The sequence below is a fragment of the Mya arenaria genome, chromosome 3, assembly GCF_026914265.1.
Source record: "Mya arenaria isolate MELC-2E11 chromosome 3, ASM2691426v1".
Taxonomy (NCBI): domain Eukaryota; kingdom Metazoa; phylum Mollusca; class Bivalvia; order Myida; family Myidae; genus Mya; species Mya arenaria.
In genome coordinates, this window is record NC_069124.1 from 57,273,546 (window position 1) to 57,293,902 (window position 20,357).

Here is a 20,357-nt window from a genome sequence, read left to right on the forward strand (position 1 = left end):
TGGTGCAATGTTTGCGATGTAAGAGGATTCTATATCTAAAGAAGAATGACGAATATCGTTGTCAGCTGATCTAGGGAATATAATGGCAACACCATACATGTATATACAACGAAGGATCACGTGGCTTAGCTTTTACCAGCTGAGCCTGCTACTTAAGAATTAATGAATATAAAGTTGCATAAATATGTATGTATAACATATTAAGTAATAAAACAAAAAAAACTATCGATCGTTGGTATTCATTCGGATTCGGATTTAAAATACACTAGCACCAATACACCCAACACATATTGTAATAATATAATAATATGAAATAATTAATAAATGGTTGATTTGCTCTGCTATAAGAAACCTGCGAGGTTTTCATTATCTAACGATTAATAAGTAGGTCATCTTTCGAACTTTAGCTCTTTTGAACAGTGTCTAAATGATCATTATTATTAGTATTAAAGTACAGCGTATCTCACAACTGTATAACAACCTCTTAGGTGCAAGTCTGAAATATGTTGTTAATTGTGGTATTTTTACTTTCGAGCACCTTTACAGACCTTATTAGCTGAGAACGGAACATAGGAATATTTCCTCAAGATTTTAGGCAGGAAATTTCACAACTGGTGGAACAAGAGGTTGCAAAACGAATCAACGCAGTCAAGGTCAAGTTTGAGAAGAGCATAACACAACTGAAACATGAGCTTAAAGGGGAAAATGAAAGGATTTCAGTCACAGATGAATCACTTGCTACTATGACAGATAAGTTTGATATAGCTGAGAAGAAACTGGCTCATATCGAAAATAGCCATATCGATGAGAGCGTTGAGAATGCGAGCAATACTCCAAACCGTGATAAAGTCATTTTACCACAATTCATTATTTTAACATTTCAATGAGTGGTCGCTTATTGTCGCAAATTGGTTTAATTGATAGTAGTCTTAATAAGTGACAAAATGTGTTTTCAACTCCAATATACATCAATTTAAAACTATAACATTTTTAACTACGGTTGTAGCATTTTGGTTTAATTGGCAGAAGTCTTCATAAGTGACAAATTGTGTTTTCATCTCCAATATGTCATCCGTTTAGAAATAAATGATCTTTTATCACTAGCAATATTATTTTACAACTAACAGGCGGGCTTTCCTTGAGGAAGAAATTCGTTGTCTCCAACGAAGAGGTCTCCAACGTCGCATTTACAGTCACCATGTCAGCGAAAGCCACGAAACTCGGGAAACAACAAATTATTCCATTTGACACAATCCTGTTGAACGAAGGGAATGGTTTCACGTGTTCTATCAGCGGTATCTACACGTTCATGACCGCGTTGATCGCTGACATACATGAGAGCACGGTGACAGAAATCGTCCATAATGGCACGCCGCTAGTCTTTGCTTACAGGTACTCAATGTTAATTAAGCTTAGTAACAGTTAATTTGATTACTAGTTTCATAAATTAAATGGAGTCTAGCATATTAGCAAACACTTAACGAATCCACTTAACATCTAACATGTACATAGACAATAGATAACACATGCATAAACAGTTCCAATAATACGTTTTGGTATTACCGCTTTGAAGCGGTCACCGAGACAGGAGTTCACGTGGGGTTTAACTAGTTTATCCGTACTCAACTCCACTCTTTTCTCTTCACTTATATATATTAGCAAAATTAAAACTATAAGCCTAACCGTAGCCGTCTACAGCGCCTACTTTATTTTAGCATTTTTCATACAAGAAAACAAAACTTTGCTTTTATGTTATAGTTAGATGACATGAAGCAATTCTTTAATGATTAAAAATGGAGAATAATTTTAATCATTTAAATCATTTTAGTCATCAAGATATTACTTCAGGTCATCTAACTGACATATAAAACAACCTCATTGACTGATATATTGTCAACACAAAATATCATGCAGGGAGTGTGTATTGAATAGATGACAGTAGGCGGACCTTTAAACACGCGCGACAGAAGTTGACATTCTTAAAGATTTCGTCCACTACTTAAAAAATGCCTATCTGCAATTTCATTGGCTAAAAATATCAAATTTGTTTCATGTTTTTGTTAAAACGGTCTAATCACGTACCATCAAGAAATGCCCCGTTCACACAGAGCGTCGATCTTACAACGCTCATGCCGTTCATCCCGACCTGAAGAATTGATCAGATCGGGTCGAGAACGGCGTCAAAGTCTTGAAAATCGATGAGTATTGTCCGCGGATCGTCTGATCAACGCTTGTACTACTTGTACTTCTTCTCGACGACCACCGCGTTTCCGATACGTTGCTTTCGCGCTTGTTTCGCGTTTCCACCGCGACCATCACTGATTGTGTGCTGATTCTACTTTGTTGTTACCACGATGTACACGACTCTACTACGTTGGTAAAAGACTGCTCCATGAGGTCGCCGCGCTCTTGCCGACCACACTACGTTCTCTCCACAATCATTGCACGATTTTTTTGGTTTGTATGTATAAATTGAAGGATTTCAAACAGTTTTTCAGTTCTCCCAAAAACGTTGAAAATGAACAGGCCAGAATTGGTACAAATTGTTATCCTTCTGCAAGAGCAGATGTTTGTCGAATATGAGAAGGAAAATATTGTTTGGAAGGGAAAAACAGGCGAGAAAAAGATACTTGGTCCGACTATGGCAGAATGAAAGCTTCAGTTTGGACATTACGATAGACTGGTCAGTGAGTTAAGATTGGAAGACACGACGTCAGCCTGTATAAACGTAGTTCAATTATTCGCCGATTGCACTACGATGTTATTACGATAGTGAAGATCTTACTTCTACGCTTGTGTCGATCTTACTACGTTTGTACAACGCTTTTACCCTGATTATTTTGAATCATGCTCCTGCTACGCTTGTTTTGAACATGTTCAAAATAAGCTTGGCGTGCACGTGGAGCTTTACGATGGCCCTGTGTGAACGGCGTATAAGTAAATAGAATTGTTAAGTAATAGCAAGATGACATGAAGTAACATTTTTATGATTAAGAATGGGTGGAGTTAGCGTAGCAAACGAGCCTTTCTGAATCATTAAAAATTTACTTCAGGTCATCTGTCTTAATAGAATACTACCTCATTGTCTGACACGTTTTCAACGCATAATATGACGCAGGTAATGTGTATCGGATGAGTGGCAGTAGGCGGACTTTTAAACATCCGCGCAAGTTGAAATTCTTAATGATGAAGCCTAGTACATAATGATTGCATATCTGCAAATTCATTGGCTGTACATGTGGGTTGTTTACCTACTACTGATGTGGTATTTACAGTGCTGGGTCGACCACCGGCCACGGCTATGATCAGGGTTTCAATGCTGTGATGGTCCGATGTAACGCAGGTAAACGCGTCTGGGTCCAGCTTCACGGTCATCAAGGGACAACTGTCATCGAAGACGGATGGTCGTCATTTTCTGGCTTCCTCAACTGGGCAATATAGTGATTATATCGCAATAACCTATTGTCTTGATTCAGTAAACGCTTCCAATTTAACTCTGGTTGTCCTTTGTATTGAAAAAACTCTCTCAGGTATGTTTGAATGATAAATGATCCGAATATTTTATAATGTGTGAACCTTGCACAACAAGTTGTTATATTATCTGAGTACTTGACAAAGACATGCAGCTCCTTTAAGGGTGTTGCCAGATAATGACGTGTCATTTTAAATATCCTGTATCGTTGAACAGTTGTCGCAAGTGAGTTGTTGCTTGTGGTAATGAATACGTCGTAAATCGTCATTCCATGTCTGACGTAACCTAATGGTTTCGGCCATTTCTTATTTTCGTATTTGCGCCGCGAAATTACACCCACTGCTGGCGCAAAATTACGAGAAAACACATGGCATATGGCGTCTGTTCATACATTCGGAGCTCCTCGGGCATTTTTATCGAAAACAACCTCGGATGGATGCCGGTACATCAGTTGAAGTAGTTCGTATTTTTTTATTAAATCATTAATTAAATATAGTGTTTTAGAGTTGTATTTATTGATCTAAGTTTAAATTGATTGCCAGTAAAATGTTTCATTGAAAACATAATTAAGTTTGCCAAGAGTTAAGCCATGAAGTTTAATTGCTACATAAAATTACTACGCAATCTACTTGCAGCGGACTAAAACATACCACTTTATGGTTATGTAAACCGTCCAAAAACATCCGAGGGGTTCTGAATGCCGTTCATATTTTCGTTCTGCCAATTGACGTATTTTCGTATATTCGCCCTACTACTTGGCGTATTTTAATGTTCGCACTTGACTAGTATTTAACTTTAAGGTGGTGAAAAGATGCCAGGTTATACGACGCTAAACGACAAAATGCAAAGAAACTTTAGGACCAGGTACGAATGGGTTTCGGAATTGTGTCAGAATACCTTGCACGAAAAGATTTTTAAGAATGATTGTTTCTCCTAGGCCCGAGCGTTAGGTGTTTTTCGAAAATGAGGTTTACCGAGTTTCCGCAGAACACACTGCGCAAGGGTAGAGTTAAACCTATCGTCCACTCTCGGCCATGGGAGATGCTTTTTTCCCACCAAAGTTGAACAAAATAAAGTAAAAATGTAGTTTTTCGCTCGAACTCTTTTGTGCGTAGTGAAAACAATGTGTGTACAGAAATGTGATAATATGTCGTTGTCATGGATATGCGTGCAATGATTAAGATTATGCAAATAGTCAAAACGTCCTTTAAATAGTTCTGAGAAGAGTGCAGCACTATTTCTTGAATGGAGCGTGAACACTTTTAATGAAATTTGAAGCGAGAAATAACTAATTTGTATTTTAAATTTTGCCACAAGACAAGGTTGCCATGCAGCTACAGACCACGGTATTCAAGAAGGAATGTAATTATGTAATTTCAATAAAAAAAGTTCCATACGGGTACTTGTTTTATCTTTGCCCGTGGGCAAGATAAGAATTTCCAGCATGGCCAACTTTTCGGATCTATTTGTCTAAGGTGGAAGAAAAGGATTTCCAGGATGGCCAAATATTTTCATCTTCTTATCTGGGGTAAGAGAATATAAGTAGTCTCTATTGCCATTCGTTTAATACAGTTATCCCAACCCGAGCGTAGGCTGTTTTGTGGAAATGTCATTAAGCGAGTTTCCGCAGAACACTCTGCACGAGGGTTGGGATGAGCCTATCTTACACGCGCGGCCAGATAGATGATATTTCTCCCGACTCAGTTAAAAACATGTATTTTTTCGTGGAACTGTTTTCTGCATCGGTTAAATAATTCGCGTATAGATAAGTTATAATCTGTGGTTGTCGTAGATATGCGCGCAGTGAATCATAATACGGAATTAGCCAAATAGTTCTTTAAATACTTATGAGGATAGTACAACTTCCTCAAGTGCATATTTAGCCATTTGAAAAGTACATAATTATGCAAGCTAATACTAACATAATGCAAAACGTTGCAAAATGTTTACCCTACTGTAATAAGTACTAGTATGTTATATGGTTTCGAATAACAGGTACACTGGCTATGGTCAATTTTACAGATATTAAATGTTTAATATCTAGCATTCTTTCTAACCACGACTAATGCTTCGCTTCAGTATGTTATCATGGCAGATATTAATCAAAGTGCTGAAAGCACTGATGGACTAGGGCTTCATTCAGGGGGAATGTTGACAACCATATTCTAAGCATTGAAAAAATCGGCTCAAATCACAAGGGGTCACTGTTTAATGGGCTAGCTTAAACTTTAGACTAAAACTGCTTGCAAGCTGCAAAGGAAATTTGAAAAATCTAGTTAAGTGTGTGTAGAGTGAGGGGGGTAGGGGAGGAGGGCACACATACTTCTTTAATTTGATCAAATCCTTTTATATCAAAGGTCTGTTATTTGCAGTTTCAGAGAAGATTTTTAATTATGTAATTATATACTACTAGTATATAGAAAACCTGTCACCTCTTTTTCAAGGAAGCTTTAAACCACAGGGCCATACTTCGAACAATTTTTGTAAAAGACATCTATGTCAGACTGCATACACAATGCTATTAGGAAGTAGTTTTTATTTAAAAAGAGAAGAATTATTTTCTCCCTCTTAATTTGTGCTTGGTATTCAATTCATATAACATGTTACCATGCTGTTGATAAATATTAGGCACTGCCTTCTGTCTAATGCTATTCATATTACTGCTGCAGACGTTTGTACATAGCAAAGCAAGTTGAGAAGACTAAGATGAGATGAATATCGTTTTTAAAGTATGAAATATTGAAATCTCTTTTAAATACTTTGACCATCAAATTTCAAAACATGGTGTCAGCAGTTCATCACACTGCTAGTGAGAATGGAATACCAAACATAATTTTATTCTTTATTATATACCCATCATCAATCCACATGCAATACATATCACAAAATACTTTAACCCATATTCCGCTCCAGTGCAATACGGCCATATACCACTCTTGTGACGTCATGTCATAACAAGTATGTTGCGCAATATTAAATTGACGTCATTAAACCAATGAGTGCATCCTTAAAATGAAATGTATTATGCAAAGATGTGTCTTCTAAGTGATCTAATCAGAAATGTATATATTAAAAAGGTTATTAGTACTGCGTTTTGATCTGGATATGGCGGAATGTCATATTTGATTCTGGTTTTTTTTTGTAGATTTTGATTTTACTCGGCTTGTGCCTTATGAAATCCAAATCTGCAAAAATTTACTTGAGTTAAATACAACCTCCTGGATAAAACGCAGGAACAACAAAACCTGTTACCCCGTGGACAGAGCATCTTTAACCCACAGGGCCATTGTAACTTTGAACAATCATTGTAAAAGACAACTACATACAATATGCCTAAGGAAGTAGTTTGGAAAAATTAAGAATTATTTTCTCCATCTTAATTTGTATGCATTAGATAACTCAATAATTGCAGCAGTTGGCCATTCTCGTATTGTCCTCTGTCACTGTCCTGATAGCTCCCCATCTCAATAGATGCAAAAGGTTGTAGATGAATGATTCTCCTGGTCCAATATGTCATACAGAAAAAAGATGTTGAATGTAGAATCAAGAAGCTTTCTTTTCAGGCACTCCAAATTGAATAGTACTGTAACATTTGGAGTGCCAAGAATTTGTTGGATTCCTAGGCAACAGGTATCAGGTGTTGCAGTACATTTGGCAAATACGTTTCACCCGTCCTTGTAAATCTAAAAAAGCTTTCATTTCGCAAAGGTAGTTCATATAACTATATTAAGGGTGCTAAATCAGAGTTTGAATAATTCTGCAAACTAGATGTGCCTTTAATTGCAGCAATTTGAACTCCAACTCATAATGTCAATTAAGCTGGTTAAGCAATACTGCAGTTCCTTGGTGTGGGGATTGCTTTATTTACTTTAATAAACAAACAGTTCTTGTGTTGGAAAGTACAATGTAATAACATGCATTTTTCTTGCCCTGACTCCATCCAAGCCTTAATTCTTAGATCAACATGTACATGGGGCTATGTGTAATATCCATGAGAACTATAAATTATGTTCCATTTAGTGCCACTTATGATATTTCATTCCACATACAAAAACACTAACATGTTCTTTAAAACCAATATCCTATGTTATGATAAAACCATTGCCAAGTTGGTAATTTGAAAAGACAAGAAATTTTATCTGGTCAGGGTTTGGCATAGTCTTTCTAGACAGCGTGCTGGACTTGTTTTGCAGTTACTTTGAAAATCTTCAAAAGCTAAACTAAACAAGACTGGAGCAAAAAACTCTCAATACCAAAAGGGGTTTTAAATAGAACAGAACAGAAATTTTATTCGACTTAAGCATAAAAAGCTCATCGTCACAACAATATGTATAGAAATAATGCATGGCATGTGACAAATATAACATAAGTTATATTAATAAATCAATCCTAAGTTTGATATAGATATTGTTATACAATGATAATGCAATAACAAGTATGTCATCGATATTAAGGTATAATATGAAAAGGTAGTGATTTCGGTGTTATAAAAATCTATATGAATTTCCCTCTATATATAAATACTTCTCAATGTTGATTAATACAGCCGCAAGGTTCAAGCATCGTGATACATACTATTGTTTAAGGATATGAATATTACAAAAACAAAAACAAAAACAACAACAACAAAAAAAACACGCAAACAAAAGGAAAAAAGAATATGTACATCTCGTATGTCCTAAGGATCTACAGATTTATGTTTAAACACTACCGTTTATGATACAATCAAAATACCAAAGAAACATAGCAAAAATTTATACTATATTAAGGAATCACGTAATTTGAAGGACTTATCACAGTAAAGCGCTAACTTCCTTAGGGTGGTTTGGTTGTTACTTTGCATTAAAACAATATATTTCATCAAACTCGAATGACTGCAAAAATACTTCGGAATATATTGACGTCTAATGTCCGCATATACTGGACATTTGAGGACGAAATGAAATTCGTCCTCAATATCATTTAAATTACAGAGTGAACATTTTCTTTCATTCCTAGGAACCTTATTGTGTCGACCTATTTCTATATTTAGTTTATGGGATGAAAGTGTAATTTAGATAAAATACTTCTATACTTTGTATTTTCAACAAGACTGAGATATGAAGATTGTTCAAAATTTGTCTTAATTTCTTTAAACACATCTAGAGACGGAGACAAGTCTAACCAAGACCTCCAATTGCTGATATAAATATCTCTGAGTATACTTTTTAGTACGGGAACAAATACGTCCATTTTTACCGACTCAGGGTATAACCATATTTCATAAAGACCGGATTATTGGAGAATCTCCTTAACCTTTGATGCCCAGTTCGTAGAAGAATGATTTTCAACACTATAAATTTAATCCTGTAATATAACATTTAAAATGCAATTATCTCGCTTGACTATATGAAGTTTTAAGAAGTATTTAACCATTATTACATGTCTTTCGATATATAATGGGAACCTGCCCAACTCTCCGTACAAAGCCAACGTATTGGTTGACTGTTTCACATTTAATACCCATTTACAAAACTTTTTGTGGACTCTTTCTACCACGTCCGAATTTATATAACCCCAGACTTCAGAACCATAGTTAAGGACTCATAATACGTATGCATCAAAAAGATTAAACATTATATCTATTGGCACTTTAATATTACGGACTAGCGCCATCAAAGAGTGAAGTGTTCTCAACCCCTTTCCAGCTAAAGTTTTTGTAGCTTGCATAAATGCACCGCCACTACTAAATACAATTCCTAAATAATTAAACGAGCTAACAATTTCCACTTCCTTATTGTCATAAAACCATTTATCATTAATACCTAGTCTTCCACCCTTTCTGAACACCATTACCTTAGTCTTATCTATATTAACAGTGAGGTTCCATTTGCGACAGTATGAATGTTAACTTTTTAGAGTATTCTGCAATCCTGCCTTAGTCTCTGATACAATAACCGCATCGTCGGTAAAAAGCAGCAAATAAATTGAAATATGGTCAATGTTAATTCTGACGTCAAGGTTTTCTTGTAAATGCATTTCAATATAATTAAGAAAGAGAGAAAAAAATATCGGCGAGGTTATCTCTCCTTGAAACAGGCCAATGTCACTATGTAAAAAAATCTGATAATGTTCCCAAGTGTTTTACACATAGTTTCACTTCATTATACATTGATCTTACCAGGGACAAAACTTTACCGCCAATTCCCAACTTAATAAATTTATACCAGAGTCTGTTTCTATCAATGCAATCGTAAGCTTTTTTATAATCAATAAAACAACAGTAAAGCTTTTTTTTCTTTCAAACTGCTTTTGAATCAATGAATGCAAAATAAAAACAGGATCCACAGTACTGTACTTATTTTTAAACCCAAATTGCGCATCTGTTAATATACTATTTTCCACCGCCCACGCTTTTAATATTTCATTCAATATAACAGTAAATAATTTTGAAAAACAGCTAGTAAGAGTTATCCCCCTATAATTATTTGGATCTGATTGATCACCCTTTTTATGGATTGGGATAATAACACCAGATGCCCAAGACCTTGGAAATGACTTCATGTCCAATATATGATTAAAAAAAGAATTCAATGGCCCAATGATTAGTGGAACTGATACCTTAAAATACTCGTATAACACATTGTCAATAGAAGCTGCCTTATTTGAGCCTAGTTTCCCAATTGCCTTTTTAATTTCATCATTTGTGATAGGTGCATCCAACGAATCAAACGTAACATTTTGTTCTACCTCCGCATCAAACTGGCCAACAAAATCATCATAGTCATCATTATCACGAGATTCAACACCTGGCATGAGGTTACTAAAAAAAGTTCGAAATTCCTCGTTAGTGATATTATCGGCCCCATTTACCATCTTCGATGGTTTAAATATTTTCCAAAATTCTCTTGGGGTCTTTCGTCTGAGATCATTCATTTTACGACAACGTGCATAGTTGAATATATTTTTAGACTTCCGACACTGATACTTGTAGTCTTTCTTACAAAGATGCTCTATCAACATCAGAATGGTTAAGATTAAATTGACGCACTGAATTTTTATATATTTCATATTTATGTTTACACAAATCGTCAAACCATTCCTGTTACCTATTCCCATCATGAAATCCGACATTGCTTTTTTAGATGTTTTACGAAAATACTTATTTCCGTGATCACATAAAAAGATTGTAAAAATCGATGTCAATCTATCAACATTCCCCTCCTAATCTCAGTATTTAGATCATGTATCAGGCTATCAATATTTTGTGTTATATCTCTCACAAAAGAAGCCGTGTATTTTGTATCAAATTTATGTGAATTCATTATTTCCATCGCTTGGATCCCGATGTATTGTCTTTATTTTAAATGAGAATGACACAGGTGCATGGTTAGAGAACGTGTTAAAATCCCCGACTGTGAAATTTGCAAGCAGATCAAAATTATCTTGGTATGTCAACAAATAATCAACTACACTGGCCCCGTTATAGGTCATACAGGTAAAATTCCCACGGTCTCCTGGCCATCGACCGTTAACTATACGCTGATTGGTTGCCTTGCACAGGTCAAGTAAGTATTCACCAAAGCGATTGGAAGTTAAATCTCGCGAGACGCGAGGCGTAGGTGTATCTGTGGCGATAACGTCATTTACATTTATACTACGATCGCATTGAATGAAATCCGCTTTACTACCAGTCCTACTATTTAAATCGCCTGACAAATTGTTTTCCCACGTTGGCTAAACAATAAAATATCTTGTTCTAACTGGGTAAAAATGTCAACATTATGCATGTTATGAATCGGAGATGACTCCGGGGCAATGTATGTAAAGCAAATATATAAATCAGCATCAATATGAAAGAAGTTTTTATCTAGTCTTATCCAAATAATACATCAATTGTATTTTTTATTAAATGGACACCATTACGAATGTAATCTTTAATATATACTATAATTCCACCACTGGATCGTTTGGCCCGTCGATTTTGATATTTACGATATGAATGATTAGGTTTAGAATATCCTTTTATATCTATAATAGAGTTCTTATTAGTCCATGACTCGCTTAAACATATAATGTCATATTCACTAATGATATTTACAAAACTATTGGAAGATTTTTTTTGAAGTGTAAGCCCTTCTACATTCCATGATATACACTTTAGCACACTCTCACTAGCGTCCTAACAGGGTCCACGGTAAAGCTGGTGGTTAATAAACAGTTTATCGACCTTAATGTAAGCTTCCTTTCCATCCTTTCGGGCCTGGAGCATGATGGGTATCAGTTTCCGGCGTTGCTCGACTACCTCTCTTGGAAATTGTTCAGAAATACCGTAGATTGCACCTTTCAGCTCTTTCGCCGCACGGCGTACCTTCTCGCGATCGGGGAAGTCGGCGAACTTGGCCACAATCGGTCGAGTTTTTTCGGGATTGTAGGGACCTATTCGGTGCGCCCGCTGCAAACGTATTTGTTGAGAAGCATTTTCTATTTTTAGTTTTTCTTGTATGAATTGTAATATTTTTTCCTCACAGTTTTCGTCCTTTTCCTCTGATAATTTATGAAGCAGTAAATTGTCACGCATACTGCGGCATCTGAGGTCCTGGATTTCTGCTTTTATAGCTGTTTCACTGGCATTGCGCTCACTTTCAAACTTTTTTACTTTTTGAATTTAACTATCTAAGTCTTTGTGCTGTTTGTTTATTTCCGACAGTGTTTGGCTATCAAACTCGCGGCTCCTCTCAATGTCACGCACATTATTCTCGAGATCATTGATCTTTGTCTCCATGCTCTGGATTCGTGTATTTATATTGTTTACACTAGTTTGAATGGAATCCAGCCGAGCGAGTTTACTGTCCATGCTCTCTAATCTGTTTATAAGCATTGAAACTAGGTCATTATTTATTGTACCTGGTGAATTTGATGTCGTTTGTCCACTCTGTGGCACCCCGGGGGGTAGCGATCCCCAGGCCGGGAACGGGCTTGCTGACATGTTTAAGCTCTGCGGGTACATGAAGCCAGGTCCCGGGCTGCAGTACTGTGCCTGTGGAGTTTGAGGGTTTGGATATTGACTAAACTGGCTGGTCGTAATGCCATTGTTATTGTTATTGCCACTGTTTTGACCTTTGTCGGTGTCCATTGTTTGTCTTTGTTTTCTTTCCCGCCGTTTACTTGGAGTTTGTTTTTCTTCTCCCGGTGAAGCTTTTGACTTTTTTCGTTTTCTAGTCATTAAGACTACTTCATATTAATCCAAAATAGTGTCTGAATGATTGATCTATCACTTATTTCCTTCCTAGAAACATAAAATAATCCCTTTTTTCACTGCCCATTTTTCCACCGCCATGTCACACGCATGCGCATCATAGTCTTAAAGACTTAACGAGATCATTTTCACATCACCTATACCATTTGTTCTTATCTACAAACTTAAGTCAACATAATAATTAAGGTTTTACATAAATATTGCAATGAATAAAACATATTGCAATAAGTGCCAATAACATAGCAATCAAGTATGATCACTATTGGCCTAACATGAGATTTTGAACAATTCCTGATAAACAATAAATAATTTTACTTAACAATTTTCTCATTATTTACACAAGCTGAAAAACTGGTCTCTTTTTGAATACTTCACACATTTCATGGCTTTCCTCATTTAAACTAACATTTCGCTTGTTATTTCAATATTCAATGATTTTGTAAATATTCATAAATGATGGTTAAAATTAACATTCATGCTAATCATGCCTACCAAAAGCACCTGACTGACCAATCATTATCCAATTTTGGCACGGCTTATTGGTGGTTCATTGAAATCAACCATGACCTCCCACAATCTGCACTGATCAACAGTAGTTAATGAGTTGTTTCAATTGATCTTATTTTCATAAACTTAGAAAACAACTGCAGTGAATAAAATTTATTCCTCATCACTGAAGAGAAAGTTTAGAAAAATGAACGAAGCAGAGTTACATCTAGTAGGATATCAAATCCTAAAAATGTATTCATCATTTTATATAACCGTATTTAGTAAATGTTAAATTTTTGAAAGTCTAAAAAGTTTCATTTTTTGGTATATCAAAGAACATTTGTGTGTATAATTTTGATGATATTTTGTGATTCATTTAATTTCATTCTTGTTTCATTTAGTGTTCAATCCCAAGCTTTCTTGTTCACATTTAAGTGCAAGAAAAGTCACTTAATAATGATCTGAATAAATTCATTATAATGTAAGGTCACATAAAGGATATATTGTACTTTTTAAAAGTAATATTTTTTCATCTGTTTAAAATTATGTCAGATGTAGTGCATTGAAATTCTATTATGAGTTTAAAGCTGCACTCTCATTTTGACAACTTTTTTTTTGTCTTGGAACGAGCCAATTTTTGCGAAAATCCATGGAAACCAGTCATATAAGACTGCTGACCAAAATTTAGATGGCAAATTTTTATATTAAAGTTAAAAAATGATGTTTTAAGCATTATTATTAAACTGTTAGTAACGGTTTAAGCCATAAAACATTTATTTTCGAACAGAAATATGACAAACTACGAGCTGATTGTTTGTCAGCAATCTGATATCATTGGTTTGAAGATGTTTACGCAAAAATTTGCTCTTTCCAAGACAAAAAAAAGTTGTAAAAACGGTAAATCTGTGAGAGTGCAGCTTTAAACTATGACAGGAATAATTCAAGGGAATGATTGTTTATTTCTAGCATTAAAATTGTCTGAATCGCATGAAAATTTATAAATCATGTAAAGTATTCACACATTGGTCACACTTTTTGAACTTTGTGCTGTCTTCTTTTTGTTTGTCTCAAATTAATACAGCATTGGCTTCACTTGTTGTTTATGAAAGGGACTGTACACCAGATTGGCACCAAAATGTTGTTTTTTTCCTGTAACGAATCAAAGGACACTTTTTAATAAAATATTTTACTCTTTGATATCGTTATTGTAAATAAAATACCAAAATCACGCATAAGGAATGAATTCTACTCGGTAGACATACATAGTAATCTTTTTTTAAATGGAAAAAACACGAAATAACTGCTGTTAATAAATCATTTGTAAACTATGGGGATCATCAGTTGGTAAGTTTCAATGCATTAATTGTACACATCGATGCCAAGTTTATGTCAATTTTCTACAAGTTTCTTTAAATTTTTGCTTTTTCATCATTAATTGAGTACAGCCCCTTTAAACTGTACCTTATAATGTCTGTGACTTATTAAATATTTAATAGTAATGATCTACAACCAAGATTTGTTTTAATTATCCAGATTTTAAACTGCATTGTGTATGCAATTGGAAAGGTAATCTTGAAAGCTCACTTAGTATATTTTTTACAAATAACATTCAGCCCGCAAGGTACTCATATTTGGATGATACATAAAGATTTGCACAGTCATTTATGTATACTTGTATTTATTGATAAAGGATACCTTTTTCAAATCTTTGATTTAGATTGCAAAGTATAACTTATATAAATAAATATATTTTTTAACTTTATCTGAATACACAAGCTAATGCATCAGTCAATTGTAACCATGCACCCCCCCCCCGGTCCCGGAATAGCGGGGACTTTTACTTTCGGTCCAGCCAACCCCAGCTAAAATCCCCGCACTGTGAAGATAATCTGATGGTAAAGTCCCCACAAAATGCCCCGCACCCAAGGGACATTAAGTTAAGCCCCATCCACACTGTTTTTTCCGGGAAGACCTGGCACTGCGGGGCCACTGAAAGGTACAAATATGGCCCATTTCGCCGGCTATCCCCGGTATACCCCCGGATGTGGGAGCTGTGGTTACAATTGACTGGTGTATAATGATCCATAGTGATCCAATCTCATGCCAAGATGATTTCTGGTCTGACATATCGAGGTTAATTATTCTTAAGCATAAAAAAAGCCTGGACAGCATTTGAGAAAGACTGTTGTAAAGGTAAATCTTCATTACTTCACTATTCCACAACATTGGGTGATAAGGAAACTTTATTGAATATTTTGATTTTAATTTTGTTACCTAAACGTCACAAGTCAACTGATTAATTAATACAAATTTAATTCTATCTCCACAATATTCGGCACTGCATTGTTAAATAAAAATCAAAAGTTACACTTGTAAATTATTTAACCAAATATCTTTCCCTCAAATATTTCACAAATTTACATTGATCTATCAACAACAATGCATCACCATACAGTATCTCTGACTGATTTTTGATTTTCATTCTTGGCTAGAAAACAAAAAGTGAGCACAAAGCGTCTTCAGAAAAAGAACTTGTAAAGTATGCACCAGTCAATTGTAACCACGGGAATAGCAGGTACTTTGACTTTCGGTCCAGCCAATCCCCGGTAAAATCCCTGCCCTGCGAGAACGAACTGGTGGTAAAATCCATGTGAATAACCCCCCGCACCCCGGGGATCTAAGGTAAGAGCAATTCCCTGATTTATTTTGAGAGAAGACAAAACCACCGCAATCACCCGGCATTGCGAGGACACTAGTTCTGGCTTCCATAATTTTAATGTGATATTTAGTTTTGATTGGTGCATTTCACAGGGGCAGGTTGTGTTGTTTTGACACACCACGCCCCTGTCCGTTTTTTTTTTTTTTTTTTTTTTTTTTTTTTTTTTTTTTTTTTTTTTTTTTTTTTTTATCAATTTTTTTGTTAGAATATGATGTGATAACTGTATCTTGTGAAAATTAGCAAAAAGAAAAAAAATAAATATTGTATTATCTTTGTAAAGGGTGACGACTTGACCCTGAATTTCCATATATTTGCCGAAATGACCCTGTTTAAGAAGCCATAACTTTATCAAAACTTTTGTGTCAAAACAACGCAACCTGCCCCTGTGGTAAGAGAGGAAATCAAAATTGAGCATGCAAGATTGTTTTATCAATGGCGATGGTTTATCACAATGGCATGTACTTACACTGAGAGTGGCTCCAAGACTTTTCTATGCACATAGGTAAACAATCATCTTATTCACAGCTGCTGTGCACATATTCATACATTTGGCTTCATTTAGAATGAAACTTAATAATTAAGTATGCGCATATTTGATATTTTTTATATCCATTTTGCAAAATTGAAATCACATGATTTTTTTCAAACGAACTTGTATTGCTTGAAAATTTACGTGTCAAATCAAAAATGCTACCCACGGTAAGATGAAAATAAATCCGTTTGATGGTGGCAATCATTCAATGCCGGCTTTATTGATAAATTTCCTCAATAAAACACTATGAAATTCACATCATCAGCATCCGGAAGTAGTGATAACATACATGTAAGTCTGAATCATTCGGCCGCTCTGATCAGAGTAAATTTTGAGGTCAATCAGTAGACTGGTACCCTGATTTACTTTTCCTCAAAAATATAAAGTTATACAGGTACGCGAAATATGGTTTTTAATTAACATTAATAGTATTTGAACAATAAATACCCAAAATCATGTTGTATTTAGAAATGTGCTAAGTGCCATGCGATGATTAGTTGAAAAACTTTGTATCGAAAAGAAAATATCACGGAAACATGCAAATTATGTCGAAAAAAAGAACAGGGACCGACTTCGGAATACCAACATTGTATGCAAAGGATAACATTACTTTTTTAAACCAACTTTCCTGGTTGTTTTCTACTTAGACCGCACGCTTTATTCGCTTTACGTATGAATTTACAAGAAATTTCGAATGCGCGAAGGGCACCGTGGTTAGCTGATACTGGTTTCTTTTCGGATAAAAGAGAAAGAGGGTACCAGTCTATCAATACAGAGCATTGAACGGAAAAAAAATCGATGCGTACGTTTCCAATATGTTCATATTGTTATTGCATATTTGACCATATGCAAGAATATTCATGCAGTTAACCCGATTAACTCACTCGCTACGTATGAATTTATTGTGCTTCATTAAAAGAACATACAGTTAGCTTGAATTGTTAGGAGAACGATTTTTTTGGATGTTTTCATTGTATTTAGTTCTGGTAATACTTTTATTATTCAAATTCGCTAACGGCAGTCCAATCAAAATACAGCGAATGAATACATTAGGTCAGTGAACCCCCAGATGCGGCTTGAGAATGCACAAGTGCCCTAGTCATACAATTTCCTTAAGTAAACATATGTGCTGCCAGTAAATGAATATACAATAATAATACACGCCATATAGCAGCTTGTTGTAATTCATGCAATTCGTTTCAAAATGGTCTTGTCAAACTGATTTTTGTATTTGCATTCTTTCTGCTTTGCAGGCAAATGCATTGTTTTATATCTCCCCGAGTAGGAAGACAACATATATATGGAGCCCACTTGCATACATAAGCCTCAGATACAAACAGCGTACATGGGACACATACTTGTACCAGAGAGAGAAATCCATTTCCGTGATCACAGAATTTCATGCGTATTGCATGCGTTTTCCGGTCTCTATTAATAGCAACATGACTGAACCATTTAAAAATAGGGCTCAAAACACCACGTTTTTCTTGTTTACAAAATTAAAATACATTTGTTGAGAAAATGCTTTTGGCAAAATCAAGGTGAAGCACCAACTAACACTTGCTGCAATTTGTGTCAGTGAAACCTCCAGTATATTCAAGAAAACGGTCAATTTCCGTTCATTTTATGACGTAATAAATGCTTCTTCCCCTTGCATTTGAAATCGTCCAGATCCTTTGTATATAAACAATAGAACAGCTTTGCGAGAATGGTTATTTGTGCTGTGTCACCTTTCGTAAGGTATGTCCAGATAGCCCAGTGGTCAAGCGGGCCGGACCAGTAATGCACCTCCTATTTTTCGGTGTAAGTTCAAGTCTGCTCGCGATCAACATTTTCTTGTTTACTTTTTATATCTTATTTTTGATGTAATTTTTCGAGGTTTCACTTAGCCTTACCAAGTTAAAAAGACGTCTACACAAACAAGATCCGACATATGCGTGTGTGCAAAAAGGTACACCACCGGTAAAGAAAACGCTCAAGATCACTGATATCTGCCCCCCGTTGACCAAGATCCGGATGTGAATACAGAAAAGAGTGCTTGTGTTCAAGTATCAATATTTTATTAAAGTTGAATGAAAGAGAAGAAACAGGTGGCCTTTTTGCACAGAGCTTAACATAATTTGACACTGTATTGCAAAAACTGATAGTTGTCAGTGTAAAAATTGGAAAAATCATTGCCTGTGCAACTATGTAAATTGGTTGTTTGTAGCCTTATTCCGTCTTAACCTCAGGGTCATGTATTTTGTGAGACAATGCATTGGTCAACCCTATTTGTCTTGCGATTACATTGTGTGTCTTAGATTGTTCTACAGCAGCCAGTTACTTGTTTGTTTGTTTTTTTCAATTGGGACTGTTTTAAAGTGAAAAGCCAGGTTAGTGTCTATATGAAACTTATAGTAAAAATAACTGTGGTCTTAAGCCATTTCGTTGGCAGAATTCCCGAGTATCTACAGGACGTGAAAAGTATATGCCCAAATGGGCTACATTGAATAAGATAGCTTTTACTTATTATTTCATAGACAACTTGGTCACTCGTTTTAATGGCATCATGGATCATACATTCGGGTTCTTTTAAGTACACCAATGCACGTATAACGTGTTCTAAAAAGTACTAACATGTTGATATATGGTTTCAAATAACACGAACGCTGTTTTTGTCTAAATTTCAGATAGTCAGTAAATGTTTTAAACTTAGCATATTTTCTATGCCACCACTTACTCTTTGGTTCGGTAGGTAAGCATGGCAGATATGGAAAATATCAACATTAAACCCGGTCCCCCACCCGGTGCATATTCACGCATTTGAAAAGTACATATGCAAGCGAATACTAACATAATGGAAACAAATATTGCAGCTCACAATGTTAAAGTATGTCACTATGGGAACCGCAGATGTTTTTGCTACGCGTATTTTTGAGTTCTACTCTTAGAGAAATAATTGTAAACGAATGCACCTGGGAAAGTATCACTTTTAATATGTATAACTTACTGTAATAAGTACTAGTATGTCATATGGTTTGGAATATCAGGTACACTGGCTATGGTTATTTTTTCAGATAGTCAGTAAATGTTTAATATCTAGCATTATTTTTTAACCACGACTAATGCTTCGCCTCAGTATGTTATCATGGCAGATATTAAAAAACAAGTATTGCGAGAATTGCATGTATGCATAAATCATACAATTATCTTTAAAGGTATGTGCTGCCAGTAAATGAAAATACAATAATAACACGCCATATAGCAGCTTATTGTAACTCATGCAATTCGTTTCAAAATGGTCTTGTCAAACTGATTAGTTATTACGTTATTTTTTTGCACTTCTAGTTAGCTTTATGCCAGAAACATAGAAAACGGACTGTTCTGAAACAGGAGTATGTTTTTAATATTGTCTATCGGAAACCTATTTCTATCCCTCTCTATACACATATTTTGTATATGCATTATTTCTGCTTTGCAGGCAAATGCATTGTTTTTTATCTCCCCGAGTAGGAAGACAACATATATATGGAGTCCACTTGCATACATAAGCCTCAGATACAAACAGCGTACATGGGACATACTTGTACCAGAGAGAGAAATCCATTTCCGTGATCACAGAATTTCATGCGTATTGCATGCGTTTTCCGGTCTCTATTAATAGCAACATGACTGAACCATTTAAAAATAGGGCTCAAAACACCACGTTTTTCTTGTTTACAAAATTAAAATACATTTGTTGAGAAAAAGCTTTTGGCAAAATCAAGGTGAAGCACCAACTAACACTTGCTGCAATTTGTGTCAGTGAAACCTCCAGTATATTCAAGAAAACGGTCAATTTCCGTTCATTTTATGACGTAATAAATGCTTCTTCCCCTTGCATTTGAAATCGTCCAGATCCTTTGTATATAAACAATAGAACAGCTTT

At 35.3% G+C, this 20,357-nt stretch overlaps 1 protein-coding gene across 1 annotated transcript; it reads left to right on the forward strand.

Annotated features, from left to right (window-relative positions):
* The first annotated feature begins 743 nt into the window (after window positions 1–743).
* On the forward strand, window positions 744–3,441 carry LOC128226145 (uncharacterized). The gene is made up of 3 exons (XM_052936042.1): window positions 744–840; window positions 1,128–1,392; window positions 3,276–3,441. The coding sequence occupies exons 1-3, from the start codon at window positions 744–746 to the stop codon at window positions 3,439–3,441; spliced, it is 528 nt and encodes a 175-aa protein (XP_052792002.1).
* The last annotated feature ends 16,916 nt before the right edge of the window (window positions 3,442–20,357 follow it).